This window comes from Thalia democratica, chromosome 6 (genome assembly GCF_965202585.1).
Source record: "Thalia democratica chromosome 6, ktThaDemo2.hap1.1, whole genome shotgun sequence".
Taxonomy (NCBI): domain Eukaryota; kingdom Metazoa; phylum Chordata; class Thaliacea; order Salpida; family Salpidae; genus Thalia; species Thalia democratica.
In genome coordinates this window covers 22,129,860-22,152,489 of record NC_139170.1, presented here as the reverse complement: position 1 = coordinate 22,152,489, position 22,630 = coordinate 22,129,860, and the positions used below count along the sequence as shown (strand labels likewise).

Here is a 22,630-nt window from a genome sequence, read left to right as displayed (position 1 = left end):
ATCAAAATAATATTCTTAGAATTCAGATACTTTTTAACATAGCTTTAAACAAACTTAATGTTAGCTAGTTTGGTATCAAATTAAAACTAAAATAATATAAAGTTTACAAAGTACAATTTATATCACTGCTTGTATTCAAACATATCACTTTAATAAACTATATGAACAAATCATCGATGTACATGGTTATCCTAAATTTCGTATGTAAGCAGATTATAAAAAAATCAATAAATAATAAATAATCAAAATATTGTTTTATAATCCTAATTGCTACATAGAGAGTAATATTTGTTTGTTAAAATAATAATTTATAAAATATAGAAACAATTAGTATTGATAATATACCTTTACATGCAGCTTATTTTAACATTACGTACAACAAAAATAAAAAACACAAAAATATTAAAAAAGGATCAATTAAAAACTACAATCCACATCAAAAAAATTATCACATCCAAATGTTAAAAAGCACAGACGAAGTAATACATAAAAATTGTATAAGCAACTATAGTCGAATACTTTCATTTATCCACGTAACAGTTTCATGCAAGAAATCAAAGCTCGCAAACTTTGAGACATTAGAAAATATGTTCAGCATTTTCATAAATTCAGCTTCTTTGAGTGTCAAGTCAAAGTTCCCTACAATTTTATTATAGTTACAACTACAAAAGATTTTAAAACTTATAAACTTAAAACAAACGAACTGTTTTAAGCAAACTTAATAATTTAAAGAAACAGGTTTTTAACTATCTTTAGTAGTTAAACCTTATAGTTAACATGATTGCTAGATTAAGTTGTACACATAACAAAGAAAAATTACAAATCCTAAGTTAGTTTTATAAAGACCATAACAGTACTTACAATATATACTAATCATTTGTTTCTAAGGTAATAAGTTTGAATCTAACGGAGCAAATACAGAATTCAATGCAAATTTATATTCAACAGATATTTAAATGTTGCACAACCCCCCAAACGGTTTCAGTAGAGGACTGGTTGGAGTGTAAATGTGAGAAAAACATACATTGTTTTGGTTTTATTAAGTGATTTGATAAACAATCTTATTAGCGCCCCCTGGCGGTCATTTAAAAAACAAAACAACTTAATGTATATATTTTGTTACATTTATATGCAAAAATCATTATAAGAAATTATTTTTTAACTATAAAGTTGTTCTTACAAATAGTGTTTTGACAAATAGTGAAAAGTAGATAACACTTTAGTATTAAATGAAATTAAAACTAATGTAAATTTATCAATTTTAACTTCTAAATAAGAGTGTCTGTCTGAAATAATATTTAACAGTTGTTCACTTCATCGGCGTTAGCTGCGGTTTCTTCTGGCTGTTTCTCCCTTCTATACGCTCTAAACCGTAGGCTTGTCTTTCCGTTGACTTCCTCTCTTTAAACCGTCTTTATCTTGAAAAATCTGCTATAATGTATAGTAACTAACAATGACTTAACACTCTCGAAATCTGCTGCGACGGCAAAAACGTTCATCTGCAGACGTGTTTGACGTTTGTTTTTCCGTGAGGTAGTTCATGCAAGCAGGTTATCGCGTCTTGCGTATAAAAGAATCTTGTAATTGAATACCTTGCTTTGCTATTAATGTTTAGATACGACTTGCAAATTTTGTAAAATTCCAGCAGATTTCGAGATTGTAAAGTCGTTGTTAGTTACTATACAGTACAGTAGATGTTACAAGATCAATACGGGTTAAAGGGAGGAAGTCAACGGTTAGACAAGCTTACGACTTAAAGCGTGCAGAAGGAAGAGATAAGAAGAAAAAGCCGTTGCTAACGCCAATGGAGTGAACAGTTGTTAAATCTTTTTTCAGACTGTTATATACAAAAAACCAACAAACTTATATTAATGAAATTAATTAAGAATAAGTGCACTAGAATTGAAGCTCTAAATGATTTACATGCTTATACTAAACAAAGACTTAACATTTTAGTTTCAATTGATATCAAAGTATTATCTATTTATCACTATTTGTAAAAGAAACTTTGTAAGAACAGATTTGAAAATCAAAAGTAATATCATTTGACGATTTGTGTACATTTATGAAAATTCCTTTTTTAAAATTCTGAGTTTATATTTTAAAAAATTAAAAATGTTACAAAATCCTCCAAACGACTTCAGGGGGTGCTACAAAATATATACATTTTTTTATGACTACCAGGGGGCGTCGTATGATTGTTTATCAAACTAATGAGACCAAAACAATGTATGTTTTTGTTACAGAGAAACATGATACATGTAAATAATACAGACAAAACGTAATAGTTGAAGTAGACCTAATATATGTTAAGAAAGAATGATTAAAAATGGCTGCAAGTCTTAAAGTTGGCTATATAATGATATGACTTCGACTTAGTACTTTTTTAAAATATTATAAATGGTGTATACAGTTTTTTTTTTGATCGATTTATAATTAATCAACAAAAAGCTATATAATCAAAGGAAACAATATGAAAATAAAACGCCAACATGATTCTAATCATGCCCAGTGAAAAAATTATATTTTTCACGGAAAAATGATTTTTTGAAATAAATAACTCCGAGAAATAGTGAAAAAAATTATTTTCGTTTAAAACTTACTTTTTAAGTAATATAATTGTTATTAAAATTTGATAAATACCCAAATAAAATGGTTTTAATAACTTTGCTCTTAATAATAAATGTTATTATTTATCTTTTAAAGATGCTAAATTTATTACCAAAATAATGTTTTACTCGTTTAAACATTTCAAACGAGATCTTAAGTCGTATAATAAAATCCGTAAAAATAAATTAAACATAAAGAAGACATTAGGCCAGCTATTCTTAACCCCTTGGGGTATATTTCGTTGTTTTAGGGGTTAATTTACTTTATTACAAATTATGTAAAATAATGATTATTAATTGTCTTTTTTATTTTTAAGTTAGTATTTAATTGTTATTTTTTTCAAGTTAAATAAACTCTTTAATTTTTTTATATTTAATAAGCGATAAGTTCAAAAAATATTTTTTTTCCTCATTTTTAAACACTATTTTGTATGTTGGGGGTATATTTGGTAACTACTTTTCAAAAAGGTGTAAATTTGGTAATAACCTTTTAAAAAGGGTAAAAAATTATAAAAAAAAGATTTAGAACCACTGGATTAGGCTAAACTTAAAATAAAACTCGTAGTATAATTAATTATGAATTTATATACAACTCAGTTTGTCTCCTCCTAAAAACTTTTAACTATTTATTAACTTTGTTTTAAACTTGAAGCTTTTAAAACTTCTTGAAATTTATTTTTATAAGTTATATTTTGTCTAGCAGTTTATGTGGTATCAACTTTAACTGAGTGTGTTATTGTTTTTAGTCGTGTTTCTTCTTATGAAAACTTATATAATTTTAAGTGTTTTACTTTTCTCTAGAACAGACTTTAATTTGTTTAAATGTAAAATAACCATGTTTTGTGTGATTTTTAGTTTTTTTTTTTAATTTTACTTATGAATTATACATTTACTATGTCTACTTAGTAAATGTATAAATTAAAATTTGACTTATTTCTCCTCGTGTGTCCCTCTGTTTAAGTAGCCTAAGTTATAATACCTAGGTCAATGCTGAACAATAAGCAATATTAACTACAAATCAATAACATTATCAATATAACGAACCGGCACATGAGCAGTTTTTATTGAGGTTATTTTGCTTGATATTTTTGCACTTTTTGCAAATGAGGTCCTGCAAATTATAACTTATCATTTTGCTTTGTAGTTCGTCTATTAATCGTTCTTCAAATAAATCCATGTCGTAGTTGTTACCACATGAAGGACAATTCCAAAAACTGAAAACACTTAAATATCACTTTTTTTGAAAAATATTATAATATGGAGAAAAAAATCCCTATAACCAAAAATACATGAAAATGATTTAAATGTACAGATATAAAAGCCTTACATGTTGCAACCATTTGCAGCTTACAATATAGTTGCTCTAGAGAAATATCTTGTAAAGCTAAAAACTGAAAATTTTGATTGAAATTAATAAATTACTTATGTTATGTAACGATTTGTAGCCAACCAACAAACTTATTAAAATTTAAATCTTTTAACTTGATGTTTATAGTACCATAAAAATGTTGGTTACGCTAAATACCTGATAAGTTTTAAATTTTTTCTTGTAAACATACCATGAAACCATGTCTTCAGACAAAACCGCATCTCTACAAATATCTACATCGTTACATTTGTTGCAGATTGTACATAAAAGTTGTCTAACAACAAAACTTGCTGACGGTTCTTTCCATTCTACAAGAGGTGAAAATTCGCCAACACTGACAAACCTCAAAAGATTTCTTTTCATTTGTTCCACCTTTTAAAAAATGTCCATGGTATTAAAAAATGAACTTTTTTCAATATCTCTTTGAAAAACATAATCTAACTCTTTAAATAAATGATAAAAACTTAAAAATATTTTAAGTTTCTAAAATTTTAAAGTATGAACAAAAAGATATAACACAATGCATATCGTTAGATTGTTAAAACATGATATGTTGTTTATATGTATGTGATTCGTTATTGTAGGTATATTATTCAAATAAATTTACCAAAAATTTAATTAGTTATAAAAAAGTAAATCTTAGTTACTGATGTAAGTACTTAAAGTTTTATGGGTTATTATAGTATATTGATAAAAACCAATTACAATTGTAAAAAAATATGGTTAAAAACAAATTGAAGTAAAGAACTTTGACAAAGAAAAGTATACTGTAGGATAAGAAAATATTGTTGATATAATTTTTGTTGAAAATCCATTGTTTTGTAGTTTTATTATTGCATTTTAGTCATTTTGCTTTGTATTTATGAGTTGAATTTTTTTTTTAAGTTATTTAATTTAGATTATATGCTGCCTTCAATATCAGGATAATAAGTGATCCGATAGACACACTTAGTCTTAAATTAGAAGTGATTAGCTTTAGTCAGTCAACATTTAAACCTTAGCACAACTTTTATTTTAGGCCTCTACTAAATCACAAAACAATGTACAACAAAGTGCAATGCTTAAAGAATTTAAAAGGCAGTTTAAATTGGCTATATTTAATAGCAATAAATCATGAAACTTGAAAATGTTTATTGTTAGAACGTTTGCAGTAAGCTTCATTATTTTTTAATCTAGATAAAAAGGCAACTGTTTTAACATATGTTTAATAAATTTAATTGAAATTTCTACACTAAGTGAAATTTAATATTGAAATCTTAAAATTATTAGATTAACTATAATAACGACTTTTAACCAACTTTTGTACATGTAGCAAAAAGAAATGAAATAATCACTCTAAGTTTGTACATAACAAATTTAGAAAAAAACTATTTGATGATCTATTATAACATATTTTTTGATAAAATTTTTACTTAATCATTATATAATTTCAAACTTGATTTGACAAAACCTTATATTAAATTTATGTATAAAAAGCTACAAATAACTCAAACTTATAAGTAGACTTAGATAAATAATTAGATGAAAAATAATTACTCTTATTGATTGTTTAATGCAAAAAACTTAAAGAAAACTTTTTGAGTGCAGAAAAAATAGCTTAATGTTACCATGTTAAAAATTTTTAATAATTAATAAGATGGTTAGTATATCATGCTATATATGATCACGGTTTGTTTTAAAAACTTATGTTATTTCATTCGTTTAATTTTAGCTAACCTGAGTGTAGATATCAGAATCAACCTGAAGAACATGACAAACGGTTTTAATCAATTCTAAGACTGGGTTTTCAAACTGCATATGGGATCCGGGTAAAAAGGGAAAGGTGTTTTTAAGAGATTTTCTGTCGCTTGGCAACCGTTTGTTCATTTTCTGAATGACTCTGTTATTTAATAGTTATATGTTATTAGCTTTTAACAAAAATTGCTACTATTTAACTTAATGTGCAAAGAAGGATTTTTATTTTAGAAAACTTCTTACTAGAAAGGCAAAATTAAATTCAAAGGCAAAGCATTTACGCTCAAAGATAGTTTTGCTTTAATACGCTTAGTACTTTAATTTAACTCAAGTTTTACACATATCAGGTTTTTCACATTTTTTAAACTTGTCTATTCTTAGAGTTTTTTTAAGGTAAGTACATGCTTATATTAAATTTGTAGTTTTTGTAGACAATTTTATATTTTTATGTTTTTATTCCAAACTTTGTTTTTAAACCATAAAGTTCGTTTATAGTTACTACTCACATAAATATCATACATAATTATACATGCTTTGTTTCTAATGTTTGTTAATATTTTATAGACTCCGTAGATCTGTACTTAAATTTAATTGAGAACAGTGAAACGCCGTTAGTCGGAATAAAGTTTTAACACAAAAACATCCGTGGTATGTAGTTCTTATTAATTTCTACAAGTCATTTTTTTTCTTTCTTGTAAATTTTTAAATATTTCTTGAGATATTTAAAAACTAAAAAAAATTACTATATTTCAATACCTATTTTAGCCATATCTCGAGATACCTAAAACTATGCTAAAAATAAAATCTAGTTTGTAGATATTAATAAGACCTACATACATATTTTTTTTCAACTATATTACTTTTTTAATTGTGGCCCTTTATTTTTTTTCAAGAACTTGAATTTTCGCAATTTGACTTGTCCGAATTCGAATAGTCGTGCATCCCATAAAAAAACTTAACTTTTTAAAATTATTTCATGTTAACAAAAAATTGAAACTAAATTATCTACTTAGCATAAAAACTAAACTAGCATGAGTTTGTAAATAAATTCTAACTTACCTGAATTGGCCTTAGTAACATAAATGTGTGACAACTTTTAATACAAATTATTTTTTCAAATTTTCATTAAGCTTATAGTCTTTAAGCAAAACAATTATAGATATGCTAAAAAACACATTAAAATGTATTTTATTAAAACTTTTGAGAATCATTTTTATCTAGAATGGCTCAACAAACAATTAAAAGAAATTATTTAATGAAAATAATAACTAAGTGAATTTTTTCTATTGTATCAATATTTTTTTAGATATACTCTTTAATACTCTGCTCTAATTTTACTTAAAACTAAATATTAAAAAATAATCTATAAAATGTAATTTATTTAAAAAAAAACCTTACAATGATTTTATTCAATTTTGTTTTTCTGTTTATAAATTTTCAAGTTAATAATTTGTTTTAAGTAATTTAGACTATAGTGTTACTTATCTAAATGCATTTTATAAGCATTTGAAATTTTATAATTAAATTTTATATAACTAATCAATCCTTCCGAGTGAAACTGGGTCTCTTAATAATTTGTGACAAAAAAACTCTGCTATATAGAAATAATAGTTTATTAGAGCATTAACAACAAGCGTTTAACTGGCACTCACTTTTTTAAAGTAAAAGTACTGTTAAATCATGGAAAAAATACATTATAATCATTTTATAATACCTAAATTTATCAACTTCGCAAGTATAAGAAATTTAAAAGGCCATAAGCTTTTCAAACTTGTTTGGTTTAATTATTTAATACAACAAGCAATACTTACTTAAACATTTCAACACTCAATTGTCCAGATATTATATCTTGGGCATATGACTTTATATCGGTCAATTTCATCTGGCTATCTTGTTCTTGGTCTTCAATTTCTTGTTGCTGTGTTACTGATAGACGAGGGCGAACTTTTTCATTTAACTCATCACCATACTCTTTTTTGCGTCGCTGCATCTCCGTGTAAATAGTAGATATGTAGCCTTTAGTAATAATTAATCAAATGAGTTAGGACCAATAAACACGTTTTTGTATATACAATTACTTAGTTTATTTAAAACTAAGAACGTTTTACTATGTTAATAGCACAGTTCTACGTAGTCTGAATAATATTAATACCTAAAGGAGTAAAAAATATACATAAGTTATCTATAAATGTGTATTTTATACTTTTATTACAAACTTTTAGAGAAAAAAATAATTATAGTTGCTACTTATAAGTTGATTGACTGAGCTTTAGAAAAACATAAAAAAACAACTTTCTAAAAAAACTTACATAAGCTACTGTTTAAAAGTATTTCTTACCTGCAATTACATTTTTAAAGCTTTGTTGCACACCAGCCTGTAATGGAAGATATTTTGCAACATCAAAAAAGAAGTCAACTTGATGAGTTAGCTGCTCTTCAATATTTTGTTGTTCAGAAGTTGCTGTTTTGTTACTTTTAGGTTAATTAAGCATACCAAAAAGTACTCAACATTTCCAGATATCAATTAATAGGCCAAATCTTGATTAAAAGGTAATGTTAACTTAAATACATACATACTTACACTTATACATACTTACTTTTGTAAATAAAATACCCAGTATTAAAAAACAGTCAACAAAAACATCGGCGAAAATCTGCAGAGTAGAAGCCTTGACTTTGGATGCCGTGAGACAAGCTCAAGTTTAACAAAAGGGTTGATCATACCAATATGATTTACAAGGTTTGATCATACCAGTTCGATCATCAGACCACAAGCTGAGACCGGTTTCGTCCTGATTAGGACAACGAGCTTGTCTCACGGCAGACGAAAGTCCAGGCTTCTGCTCTGCAGACTTTCGCCGATTTTTTTCTTGATAGGATCGAATTGGTGTGATCAAACCTTTTGTTTAGTATTTAAATTCTTTGACTTTTTCATAAATCAATTTCATAAATTTTTTTTCGAGCAATTGTTCAAGATATTTTTAATTTTATCTTTGTTTTCTTATAGCTTTCAAACTATAATATTTTAAAGCTTTTATTTTTTGTCTATTAGAATTCTGTTTTATTATTCTAGCTAGATCTAGAACAGGGATCGGTAAATTGCAACCCATAAAAGGTAAAAGTGCGATCCACGAGTATGTTTTTATTATAAATTAGACGCGGCCCCCTAGCATGTCAACTTTTGAAAACTACACTAGACATTCTGGGATCTGAAATGAAGAGTAAAAAAATTCAAATGTATTATTGTAGGAAATTTTGAAAAGGGTGACGTTTTAATTATAACCAAAGATTTTTTTAAATTCGACCCACGACTGCCAAATACCTGCCCACACCTGATCTAAAGCTTAATGCTGTGTTAGAAAATTCGTTAAATTCTAATACCCTCTTAAATATATGGTGTAAGTGATTTAGAGATGTTGATTTAGGTAGTTCATTCTAATGTATATCAGAATCTATTATTTTTACAGATCGTTTATTGTTTAAGAACAACTTAAACGAGCTTAAAACAAGAACTTATACTTAAATCACACATAGCACATCTTTGAAAATTTACAAAAACCTTTTTTCAAATCTTAAGATATTAAACGTATAAGTTATATTTCAATATATTTAAGATAATTAATCTAAAAACCATTCAAATTATCTTGATGTTCTAGTTCATCAGTGCAAATTGCAGCATAATTACAACTATCCATCCACAATAAACTGTTCCACATCTACAAATATTTTGAAATAATAATAAGAAAAATATAAGAATAAATTATACTTCATTCACGTTTAGTGTGAAACTTACAATAAAACTAAAAAAAATATTTAAATAACTATTATTTTGTAGCGTTTAGTGGTCTTACCTTTGTTGTTGTAAGTATAATTGATTGGAATATTTCTTTTGATACAATATGTTCTACAACATAATCTAAGTAAGCCTTGGCATCTACTAGAGATTTCTTTTTTGTAGAAATTATGATCCTATTAAAACTAGCTGAGACAATTGAAGATCCAAGTCTTTTGAATTCCGTAATAAGCTGATCACATGGACAAAATTAAAGTTTAAGTTTTTATTATCATATAACAAATACTTTAGTACCTTTTAATACTAATAAGAACACTATTATTTTTAGTATTTATATATTAATATTTATTATAATACCACATATATCTAAATTATTTGATACATTTAACCTTATTAGTTACATGAACATTGATACAGTTCACAAAATAATAATTTATGTTCATTAAAATTGAATAAAAATTTGAAGCCTAACTTGCAAAAAAAGCTTTTTCATAAGGGTATGTAAAGTTCTAAACAGTGCAGGCTCATACAAAAAGGACTCTTTGTTTCCAAGCCAGTTATAAAAATTAATAAGCTGCTGATCTGCAAGGGAATTTCTGTTAAAGCTGACATCCTTCAACCATTGCTGCACCATTATCTTCATCACTCTATTTGTACACAAATATTATTTAATAATAATAAGTCTAACAAGTTTTAACGAATCAAAAGTGTTATAAGTTTTCACAACATCCATACAAAATGTTCAGGAAAGATTAATAAATACTTGAAAGTTGAAAATAACATTAATCAGAAAATAATTTCAAAAATAACAACTTTGTTTTACTTTTCATAGTAAAAAAGTTATAAGTCACTAAGCTAAAACCAAATATTTTTAGATATTCAACACACTTTTCTTGTAGTTTTGATAACTGTTCACATAAAACTAGGATAAGTTTTAAAAAACTTAATAGTAAATAAAATGCATTTAGTACATGAACTCTTGTATTTTAGTGTCCTTGAATTTATAATGAAAACATTTTATTTCTTATTAAAAAATTGTACATCTATTTTTAATTTAATGATTAAGAAAACTACAAATAAAATTGAATACCTAAAGGCTCCAGAACAAAGCGCAGTTTCATCATAACTCGCTAATCCAGTCACAGCTGTAGTTGGCACACCTGTCACCATGTCCTCCAATGATGACTGTTGAATTACGTCAAAACTTATAACTGAAGAAGCGCCACCTTAATATATTTTGTTATAAATAAAATTTATACACGTTTTTTTAAATAATAATATTTTTTTATCAAACAATACATTAAAGTTAATTAAAGCTATCTAAGATATTTTAATATATAATAGTAATTCAAGTAAAAATTTTAGTAAAGGTCTTGTGCAAAAAATAGTAGCGTTTTAATCAAAAATTATGTACTTTTCTGTTTAAAAAAATTTAATTAAAAAATTATCGCACATCTACCTTAAAATCTAAATTTAACTTTATTTTTACAATAAGAGAATAGAGTAAAAAACCTTCCATTTCATTTACGTTTTGCGACTGTACAACAGTATTTACTGCGAGAGAAGACATGTCAAGTTGAGCACACACATTTTGGTAAAAAGCAACATTATTAATATCTATTGAACGGTGATCATCTTCAGCTGAGGCTAAAAAAACATTTTATTAACCAATTGAAATTAATGTTAATATAAGGGAAAAACTAGTCGGATTTTTATTAAATAACATAAGTTTGTAGGTAAGTAAAAATTATATACATATATATAGACTTGTTTGCTTTTACCTTTTGTCTGATACAACTTAAATAATTTTTATACAGAAAAGACTAATGACATATGACTACATTTGAGAATAAGCTAGGAAACTAGAATTTGTCAAAGTCCAACAAAACTGTCGAAAATTAGTAAATGTAGAGTATTTAAAGGTGTATCACAGTTATATAATAAATACTTTTATCTTCTCTGTTTACTTGACTTAAACCTTGAAGATTGTCTCAACTCATTTCATTTAGGAGAAGCATATAACTTACTTTAAATACTTGACGTAATAAAGCAAAAAATTACCAAGTTGTAGTAAACTAATAATTGGATAAACTTGTTTATTTTTACATGACTAAGAAGAAATCTAAAAAAATTAAAAAGAAAACAAGTGACTTAGGTTCGGTAAAACTAAAATAAAAATCAGTATGTGTTTAACAAATCTTACCCAAGTTGCTGGAAAGCTAACTTTTAACAAACTAATTTAATAAGTTGGAACAAATTAAAAATATATAAACAAGTGCATTTTATAACCAGTAAAGATAATGTTAACATAAGAATAGAAAAATATGTCGTAATTTAATATTATGCGTTTAATTTCTATTTATTCTTGCAACAAATATATAAGGACTGCCATTTTTAAAACGAAAAAATTTCAGTTACATCAAAATTAAAAAGTCAGCTGAATTTACGAGAAGAAAAAAGTAGTAAGAGCTACAAGCTTAAACACCTAAAAATAAAAATAATAAAAAACAGCTGGTCAATTAGAAAAAAAAAACATACTTTTTAGTCATTAAAACTAACTTGATTTCAGAAAGTTGTCTTAATTAGTAAATCAGTAAATTAGTGTAGCAATCTAGATAAAAAAATTCTTAAGAAAACTCCAAATAATGCTTTTTTTAAGTTTAAAAATAAAAATTAGCATAATGTTTAATACATTATTAAAACAAACCTAATCTACAATAGTCAGCATAATTTCCTCCAAGATCTGGCAGATCAGTTTGTGAACACCACAGTACATAACCGTTTCTTATAAGATTCCTATGAAAAAGTTTAAACTGCTTTTACCCATTCTTGGAACAAACTAATTGCAACAATACAAAAATGTAAAAATACAAACATATAGACAAGTTAAATTAAATGTAAATTTGTTTATAACCTTAAAATATATAAATTGTAATTAATACACATATTTAATAGTTTGTCTGAAAATCAAGAACTTTTTGCTTACCTAGCAAAAAATACATCTGCTCCAAGTGTAGCAGCAGTATAAGGTATATTTCCAACAGGAATATGAAAATATCTTGATTGATCTAGACATCTATTTATAGCAAGTTTTGAATGAATTAGATATTCCAACATCTCTTTTGCTGCATCCTGATATTTAATACGATAATAAAAAAAGCAATAATTTTAACAAAAAAAATTTAATGATAAATACAAAAAATATATTTGAAAAAAATTATACAAAAATAAAAAACTTGAAAAATGCGAATGTTTTTGATATTTTAAAACTTATTAAGAGATTGACTATTTTAATCTAACAGCTCTTGAACACTACTTTATGCCTACTTGAAGTAAATTAGCATTATTTTTCATGTAATGTTTTACTTTTTTTTATTATTAGCATGGAAAAATTTGATATCGTAAATCAACAAAAAAAATTAGCACAAATGGAAGAAGATTGAACTAAGTAGTCATAAAGTTTATTATTCATAAAAAATAACATTTTGCCAAGTAAGAGCATCAAGGTATTTCGCTGGAGGCTTGTGGTGAACAGGTACAACTGGAAACTCGTTAGCAATCGCCACATTCTGTCGGAATTGATGTACTGACAAGTTTGATTGGTATGCGATGTATGTAGGGCCTTTTTTCTCTTTTTTATAGTCATCAAGAGTTCTGTTTATATTTCTATAAATAAGCCTTATTTCAGTTTCAACCCTGATTTCAAATGACAATTCGTTTGAAGTCACTTCATCTTTTGAAAGTCCCGCTTCAATATACTGATTTCTTAGATCACTGTTAAATTATTCTATGATTTATGATATATAAATACTTTTTATAATAAATTGTAACTACAAGTTTAAATATGCACTGCACAATTTAGAGTAAAAAATATTTTTTTGTTTTTTACAACGAGTGGTCTTCGTGGTGTGCACCTGTGCACACTAAAGTGTTTAGAAAATGTTTTACTAAAAACATAAAATCAGTAAAATAAGTAAACTAGGTAAAATAAAAATACTTTTAAATGACAATTGTTTTGTCTAAACAAAAAGATAATTATTACACTACTCAATATTTCTTAACACTTAATTTAATTTAAAGATACTACATTAAAATAATATCGTTTAATAAATAATTCACTTTTACAGCCTAGTGTCCACATAATTTATTTTCAAGTAATTTAGAGTGCACATATTTTGAAAATATTTAAGACCACTGCTTTACGTAGTACTAAGAAAAAAAACATGAAAGTTAATAATTCTAAACAAATAAGCAAGTCTTACTCGTAAGTTTTCTGTAAACTTTTGCTTAGACGATTAGTTCTAGATCTATCGACAATGTAAACTGAACACTTTTTTGCAGAACAATTGTGTAACGCAAACATGTGTCTATTTCCTTCAAAACAACAAATACATGTTTTAATTACTTTTGTAAAAGAAATATATAACATGTAACGATAAACGTATTCTTATCAAACAACGATTTAATACTAAATTTAAAAAAAAACATACACTTAAATAGAACAAATAATTTTTGTCTCAACACTTGAACTTTTTAATAAAACTAAGGTTAAATGAAAAAAATAGTGTATTTTCAGTTATAAGGATATAAATATTTTTATAAATGTTCAATAACAGTTTAAAAATAAAATTAATTAAAAATACCTGTATGAAAATGGAATAAATATACATGTTTAATTGTTCCTGGTTCTAGATATGGCAATAATGCAACAGATTGCATTTCTAGCTGATTCATTTCAAAGGTGTCCGTGTCATTTCCAGCAAGCATTCTGTATGCCTGATTAATTAAAACACTGCAGTAATAAAATGTTTTACTTATTTTTAAAAACATATAATTTAAATAGCATTAAAAAAAAAACTTTTTTAGTGACAGTCCACACACTACCAAGTGAAATGGTGAGTCGCAAATGGAGAGGTACGTGTAATTCATAAACTCCAGCTACTGCTCTACGTGAGAGCTCACTACTGATCTCCGTTTGATGTTTTTGGTATTCTGCTTCACTTACTTGGTATTCGTAGAGGTAATGAACCTGTGCAGTTCTGTTAAAATTATTAATAGTTAAATTTTTTATTAAAAACTAGGTTTCCTTTCATGAGCTGGTTTAATCTAAAATATGCATTTAAAATATGGCTTTTTGTCGTCAATTTTAAAACATAAACGAAATACAATTTTATAAGTAAACAAAATTAATATAAAAATTTTGGATTAAAAGCCCAGACTGTGTCGAGCAGTGTGTTTTTACAGAAAAACACATGTTTTTTATAACAAAGCATCATTTATTTGACTTAGTATTAAATAAATAAAAGTACTGGGTGCACAACTATTAAATTCTGATAGTTCAAATTCTATAAATCATCGTTAAAGGATTGCCAAAAAAATTTTGTAAGCTTTTTCCAAGCTTTTAAAAAACAAGTTTTTTGGTTCAAATTTAGTTCAAAATCAAACTTAAGGTAAAAAAAACTGTCTTTAATAGTTATTGTGAAGATACTTTAAATGAGTTTTAATGAAAAATAAAACTTATAATAGAAAATAATTTGTATTTTTATCATAAATTTTTCGTATCTTATTAAAATTTCGTTACTTAACATGTAAAAATAATTTAAACTCCAGTTTTTTTTTTTAATTTCTTAAATTTTAATTTTTTTTTTGTCTAAATTGTCAAATTCTAGGTTTTTCCAGGTAGACTTTTTGCAACCCTTATCATTATTGTTAATTATCTTTTTAATTTGGATTTTTTCATTTTTTTTATACTATTGTAATCTTACTAACTAGACCTACAAAATTATTTTTTAATTTTGCAAAACTTTAGATACTTTTGAAATATGGCTTTAATAATCTTAAATATATGGACGTTTAGTCATTTAAAAAAAATTGTTTAAAAATAATATTTCTTTTACAACTATACTTTCATTTAGGCCTACAAAAGCTTTTTATTTTTACAAATGTATATCACTTTTTTAGATGTGGACCCTTAAATTTTTTAGGGATTTAAATTGTCGTTTAACCACCAAATAAATTTAAATACTTTAAGTCAGGTCTTTTCTACATTTATAGTTCTAATTTAAACTTTAGCTTGCAAAATATATAATGTTAAATCAGAATGAGGAAAAAATCAAAACATCAAGGACTAAGAAGTACTTAATTTATTCATAGTGTTTTACTTCAAAACAATTACCTAGGAAGTGTTCGAGAAACTTTTCTCCATCCAACATGAGCTGAACTTTCTTCTTGTTTAGGATAAGTTTGATTTACGTAAAAAATACGAGGTACGTTAATCTGTAATTACATTTTGTATCTTAAATGTAACGCAATTTGAAAATAAAGAGAAATTAGCTCAAACTATTTTTCTTTATGGTTGTTTGAAAATAAATTTAATTTACCATCAACATTTTTTTAGAAATGTCTACAAATTTTCTTATGATATTCAATATATGATATTATTCATTAAAAAAGTATCTTTAATAGTTCAAAATCATTAAAAAGATGCTGTATTGCAACCTGGTGTTTTTTTTTTATCAAATTTGTCAAAATCCTTGACATAAAATTATTTTAAAGACTAAGGGACGTATATAAAATAAATAGTCTTAACAACTTGTTAGATTTATAAGTTAATTTTATATCATCTATCAGATCCAAAGTTATTTTTTAATTCAAGACCTAGCGAGATTCAAAACACCTACCCCTCTTGCTTTGAAAGAAGTAGAAAAATATTGATTTAAAAAATTATTATCTAAATATGTTACATACAATATACAAAAAACTAAAACAACTTTTTTTTTTACTTTAAATATGTGCAGCTCGTTTCCAACAAGTGCAAAAACTTTAAATAGACCAGGTTCTGTTGTTTCAATTGTTTCAATGACCTGCCATGGAGAGTTAAAGACATTTCTAGCCCTTTTTCTTAGAAATCCACCCAAACCTTTTTTATTAATTTAATTAAGATAAATGAATATTTTTTTGGATTATAGTTTTTAAACACAGCTGAACTTTATAAATTTTATGATACTAAAATACGTAAACTAATCATTAACTATTTTTGTTAGATTCAAATAAAAACAGATATAATTGACTTATTTTATTTAATTACAAATTGAAAAATTTAAATATAACGTTGAATGAAAACAAAATATTCCTATTTATTGTTTTATTACAACACATTGTTGATAACTATTTTATAACCCATTTTTAACAGCGCGAAAAAAAGTAACCAAGTTTAATCAATACCAGTATTGATTTGATTCTTGTGTATTTTAGGGTTGATCATAATTTTTTCCTGGTTTTTACGTTGCTTCAACTGAATAATCCACTTTTTTTTGTGAAATTTAAGCCACTTTCTTTGATCTTCTTTGTTTCCTTTGAACAGAGTTTCTACTTTAGGAGGATCTCCTAATAATTCTCGCCAAGTTTTTGTAAGTTCTTCGTTTTCTAATAGCTTCAATTAAATCAATTATTGTTTTTAAAGGTTATACAAGTTTTTAAAATCTCTGTGATACGAAGTAACATTTATTTATATTTTACCTTTTTCTTAGAAATTTTTCTTTTTTTTGATACAATTGGCTGATTTGGTTTGAAAGTTCGACCTGCTATATCTTCAATGTCAATGGCATCTATCAATGTTGTGTTTTAAATTCCTTTTTATAAATAGTATAAAAATATTAGTTTATCACAAAATTAAATGTTGTTTTAGATGATTAGCACTAAATAAAACATTAAATATGCAACTATCACAAATACCTATCAAAAAGATATGCACCAGCGTTACTTAAGCACTAACCTCATAGATAAAAATGGAAACTAGTTACTACTTTTTATGGAAACTAAGTACTTTACTGTGTTCATATTAAGTTTCAACGTCGTTATAAAATAAATATCTAAGAAAAATACAAGTTTACTTAATAATGGTAATTACAGATATATATGTAAAAAAGTATTGGTTATGGTTAACTTTAGGTGAGCACGCTTTGATCGATAACTTATTTTTATATTTTTTTAAATATTTTTTTTCTTACTTATTATTTGTAATTTATTTTTACTATCACTGTTACCCCTACCCTTACCCACGGTTGGTAGCTTTTTTTTGCTTTAATTAACAATTTTTATTTATTATAAGTTACCAACCAAAGCGTGCTCATTTAAAGTTAAGCATTACCAAAGTATTTAATCTTTTATATACGATTTATCAAGTAAAACAATTAAAAAAAAAATGAGTTACAAAAAACAAAATTTAAAGACGATTAAAATTAGAAAAAAATGGAGTCTTTTAAGTTTTTTTTTTCTTTTTCCTTTAGTGTAACATAGCAACTAATCAAATATGTTTAACTTAAACAAAAAAATAAAAACTACAAGTTTATGTAAAATTGTTACTTAAAATATAAATATCAAAGAAAACATAAGCGGAAGTCTAGCAGAGCCAAAGTATGGACTTACATGTACCGTGATACAAGCTCAAGTTAAGATAAAGTTTTTATCGTACCACTTGGACCACTTTAGCTAACTGCAAGTTCTTTTGGGTTGTGACTGACTGACGAGTTTCATTAAACCCTGGTCTCAGTCAAGGGTTTCCATAGAACTTAAAAACTTTGTTTTTGATTTTCTGAATTTTTTCAAGGGTTTTACAAGTAAAAGTTTTTTTGTTTATTTTGGTATTAATTTAAATCTAAGGTAAAAAACTTTCTTTAATAGCATAAAAATACTAGAAAGTTTTCTTAATGCTACTATAACCGTTTTTTATAATTAATAAAAGTTTAAATAATCCTAAAAATAGTATGCAATAGATTTTTCGTATTCAATCGAAATTTAATTATTTTTTAGTAAAAACTGTTTATAATTCTAAGACCTTTAGTGATTTTTGTTCAAAATTCGACAAAATTTGACGGTCTAAGTGGTATGATTAAAACTTTTCCGACTTGTTGTACTACTTTTTTTTGATACAACAGCGTTAAAATTAACAAGCATGTTAGAGCAAAGCAATACACTATTTTTTTTTTTAAAGTAAAACTTTAAGTTTCATAAGAACTACTGTTAAGGTTTTTTTTTAAACGTTACTCATATTAAAACTGTAAATAAAAACCATTATCATTGATTTGATCCAGTTGCTCAGCATTTCGCTTCGCTCGAACTGATTTTTTTCCAATAATTTGAAACGAATCAGTAACTTTTCTTTGTTTAAAGGCATCGTTTTTTTCTGCCAATCTTTTATGTAACCAATCAGGATGACGGACTCTTGGTACGGGGTTTGAAACACCCTTAAATTGTTAAATACAATAGTTATTAAGTTTTAATTTAAAGGACTAGAAAATTACAAAAAAATAGAATAAAAAATATAAAAAAAAAGTAATAAACCGTATTTTTTTATATTAAAAAAGAACGAAGGAAAACGTAACTTTTATTTGTAAAAATACTTTAAAGTTTTTGTTAGCAAGTTATTGTAATTAGAAACTAATTTAGATCTGAGAAAAGAGTAATTTTGTTCAGGGATCTACGAAAAACGGATATTATCTTTTGAAATTAAGCGGTTATTACGAATAAAATCAAAAAAAGCTGTTTAAAACATCTCGGTTCATTTTATAATATTTCGGAACAACCTTAACGTTATTTATCTTTGTTGCTATTTTGTATGTATGTTATGCATTTTTTACTTAGCTTTTACTTGCGTGTTTACTGACAGTTATATTTATATATTTATTTATAATATATTATTTATTTATATACAGTAGACTACCGCTCAAGTACGTACTTTTTTTGGTACGCACCCCGCCTTAAGTACACACTTATCCAGAAAGACATAATGGCCAACCTGCTGAGTTAGCCTGAGACTTTCACAACTTTTAAACTAGGGTGAGTAATCCTAAGTAGTCTAAGTGGCCTGAGATTGTGACAGTCCTGTTATTAAATGTTAATAAACTAAATACTTATGTAGTGGTTGCAGAAAAGTGAAAAGAATAATGATATTTGAGCCGTAATGCAATAATATAAATAAATCTAGATGACAAAGTAAAAAAAAACCTACAAATACAATATTTTTAAGTCATAATTTAATTTAAATGTACACACACTGATGTTTTGAAAATGTTTGGTAAACTTAATGTAGTTTGGTAGTTTCCCTCTAACAAAACAAAATATGGAAAATATGGCTTAATATTTTTTTTTTATTTCATTGACTGACATTGACTTTCTATATTAAATGTAACAAAAGGGTTGATCATGCCAATTCGATCATCAGACCACAAGTTTCGGTAGACTGAGACCGGTTTCGTCCTAGGACGAAACCGGTCTCAGTCTACCGAAACTTGTGGTCTGATGATCGAATTGGCATGATCAACCCTTTTGTTAAATTTGAGCTTGTCTCACGGCAAACGAAAGTCCGGACTTGTTCTGCAGACTTTCGCCGATTTTGTTGATTATATTAAATGTATGTATTAATTATGTAAAAACCTTTTATAGAAAAAATAAATCATTTTAAAATCTATTAAAAAATTTTGCAGATTAGAATTATGTATTAAATGTTATTTAAAATAAAAAGAATTGTTTATTTGACTTTATTATTTGGTGGCTAGTTGTAAGATAGAAAACAAACAACTAAATTTCATATTATACTATGTCGTCAAAAAGTACGCACTACCCGTGCTAAGTACACACTTTTTGGTCGGGTTCAATTTGCGTACTTAAGCGGTAGTCTACTGTATATTCTTATATTTAGCACTCAAAGTAGTTTGCGTAATAAAGTAACCTTAAAACCATGCATACTGTTTATCACAAAGTTTGCAATTTTAGATTGACATCCCCAAATTTAGACTGAATTTTTCCTAACCATTGTTGGACGACTCCCTACTGGGTTTACAACCAGATGAAACTAAGGAGCATATTAATAACGAGAATTTTTACTATAAGTATACTTTTCCAATAAACTATTTTATTATGTTTAGCAAGTATCATAACAAATTGAGTTGTCTGAACTTGAAATGTCATGTAACCACTACAGACATACTTAATATTCTACTTCCAAAGTGCTATGCTTGCTGAAAAAGCGCTGGTTTACAAAAACGAAATGCTTATTTAAAAGAAAAAACACAACTTGATAATGTATCAGGAGAGCCACTCTTTGAGTAAAAAACCGCGGAAAGTGACTTTAAACTGCCTTGAGTCACCCTGATTTTTTTTTTCAATTCTTTATAAAAAAAAATTGACTCTGACCAAACTACTTATACAAGGTTGCCACTGATCAAGCTGAGAAAAATTTCCTGACTTTTCCTGACTTTTTACCAAAATTTTCCTGACTTTTCTAAATCAGTTTTACTTATATAAATTGTTCACTTAGTTTAATAAAATACTACCCAAACTATTTAATATAAAATCAATGGATATCAATCAATTGAAAATCAATGGAAATAAAATTAAATATTTTTGTAAATTTCTAGGAAAATTTTGGAATTTAAGTCTGACTTTAAAGAACTTTTAATTAATTTTTACCATTTGAAGGCTTTGGAAAATAAGGAATTTTGCAAATTTAAACTGACAAATCTGACTTTTTTTTTAATTTTATCAAATTTCCTGACTTTTTTTCAAAACCCCTTATTTTTCCCGACTTTTGTCATTTTTTTAAATTTTTCCTGACTTTTCCTGACCGAGTGGCAACCCTGCTTATACCTCATGTTCATTTTCTTCTTAAAAAAAAGGAAGGTTGAATGTGTATGATCTGCATTAGATGGTCACTAAACTTATAAAATATACTAATTTTGAACCTGTAGGAGAAAAACTTGTTGAATTGCTCTAGCCCCACCATGATATAAATTTATTGCATCATTTTTGCAACTAAAGTCTTTGTACTCAACATTTCTTTTTGATTTACTAAGACTTTAATGCTCTTATACCCATTTTAAATAAAGAAAAAAATTTATCAGAACACCATTTACATTTAAAACTTTCATCAACATCCTCTAACAAACAATTTATGAAATCCTCATGTTGCAGCCAACTTTTTTTTAAATATTCTTTAAATTGTATTTTACTCATTGCGCAAAAAATAAATTAATTAAATATTCAAAATAAAAACAATAAACTACACAAAAAGATTCATTTTATAAAAATAATTAGCATTGAATCTTTTTTTTTAAGTTACTGTTTTTAAAAATTAATCTTTAAAGACTAAATATAGTGTTTTTTTTTCAATATTTTTATATAGAGTTTTTTTTCTAATTTTTTACAACAGAATTTTCTAAATATTGCAAAAATCATTTCCTGAAAATTTGAGGTAATTATCTGAAAAAACGTAGGAGAAGATAGATTTTCAGTGAAATAGTCTTTTTTTGCCATTTTAGTTTACGCCTCCAATAAAGAACCGATTGTTGCCTACTACTTTGACCTGCTATATCTCAAAAGTTATTTTGAATTCAAAAAGAAAAAGCTTAAGCAACTTGTAGCTTAGTTAAAACACTTTGGCTTGAAGAAAATAGAATTAAATTAAATATAGGTAAAACTAGAAGTATTCTTTTTCTTCCAGTTAAAACAAATTTCTGGAAAAGTATAAAATGTTGTGTCAAAATAGGTAAAACTGTTTTGAAATGGTAAAAAGTTACAAATACTTAGGAGTAATAATAGATAATAATTTAAGTTTGGCGGAACATATTGAAATGGTAAAAGGTAAACTATTAAAGACAATTGGTGTTCTTCATAATACAAGGTACTTTTTTTAAATAAAAAATCTTTATACTTAATTTTCAATTTATTTTTAATGAGCCATATAAGGTATTTCTGTTATGCTGGGGCAGAACCAATAAAAGATAAGTTAATGAAATCAATATACTCTTAAATAAAGCACTCAGGTGCATTCACTATAAAAAGTACAACGATAGTGTAAGAAATTTTAAAATAACAAAAAAGGTATTAAATGTTGAAAATTTATTTAAATATGAGTTAGGAGTTTTTATGTTCAAATTTGTACATAACTTTTTACCATAATATTGTAACTTGTTTTAAATTAAACAATTTAAAGTTCTCAACTTAAATGTCTTTAAGGAGATTTTTATCAAATATTTATTTTAAGAGTTTATTACTAACAAAACAATGTTTCACTCCTATATTTGCATATAGGAGATCCTCAGTTGTTCAAATAGAATGATTTTTTAC

General features: G+C 25.9%; 1 protein-coding gene across 1 annotated transcript in view; it reads right to left on the bottom strand.

The window, feature by feature from the left end:
- Nucleotides 1-275: 275 nt before the first annotated feature.
- LOC145837805 (DNA polymerase epsilon catalytic subunit A-like) overlaps nt 276-22,630 on the bottom strand; it is a 57,937-nt gene continuing 35,582 nt past the window's right edge. Inside the window, exons 25-47 of the mRNA XM_082945256.1 lie at nt 18,576-18,750; nt 18,176-18,178; nt 17,024-17,112; nt 16,730-16,937; nt 16,288-16,424; nt 15,681-15,781; nt 14,364-14,544; nt 14,149-14,281; nt 13,768-13,879; nt 12,988-13,270; nt 12,492-12,637; nt 12,213-12,301; nt 11,018-11,152; nt 10,596-10,731; nt 9,978-10,152; nt 9,564-9,737; nt 9,344-9,428; nt 8,051-8,173; nt 7,524-7,728; nt 5,695-5,857; nt 4,169-4,350; nt 3,654-3,823; nt 276-639 (exon numbers count right to left, since the gene is read on the bottom strand). Coding sequence (XP_082801382.1) covers nt 506-639; nt 3,654-3,823; nt 4,169-4,350; nt 5,695-5,857; nt 7,524-7,728; nt 8,051-8,173; nt 9,344-9,428; nt 9,564-9,737; nt 9,978-10,152; nt 10,596-10,731; nt 11,018-11,152; nt 12,213-12,301; nt 12,492-12,637; nt 12,988-13,270; nt 13,768-13,879; nt 14,149-14,281; nt 14,364-14,544; nt 15,681-15,781; nt 16,288-16,424; nt 16,730-16,937; nt 17,024-17,112; nt 18,176-18,178; nt 18,576-18,750 — 3,339 coding nt within the window. The 3' untranslated portion in view covers nt 276-505. The remainder of the gene's footprint in view (nt 640-3,653; nt 3,824-4,168; nt 4,351-5,694; nt 5,858-7,523; nt 7,729-8,050; nt 8,174-9,343; nt 9,429-9,563; nt 9,738-9,977; nt 10,153-10,595; nt 10,732-11,017; nt 11,153-12,212; nt 12,302-12,491; nt 12,638-12,987; nt 13,271-13,767; nt 13,880-14,148; nt 14,282-14,363; nt 14,545-15,680; nt 15,782-16,287; nt 16,425-16,729; nt 16,938-17,023; nt 17,113-18,175; nt 18,179-18,575; nt 18,751-22,630) is intronic.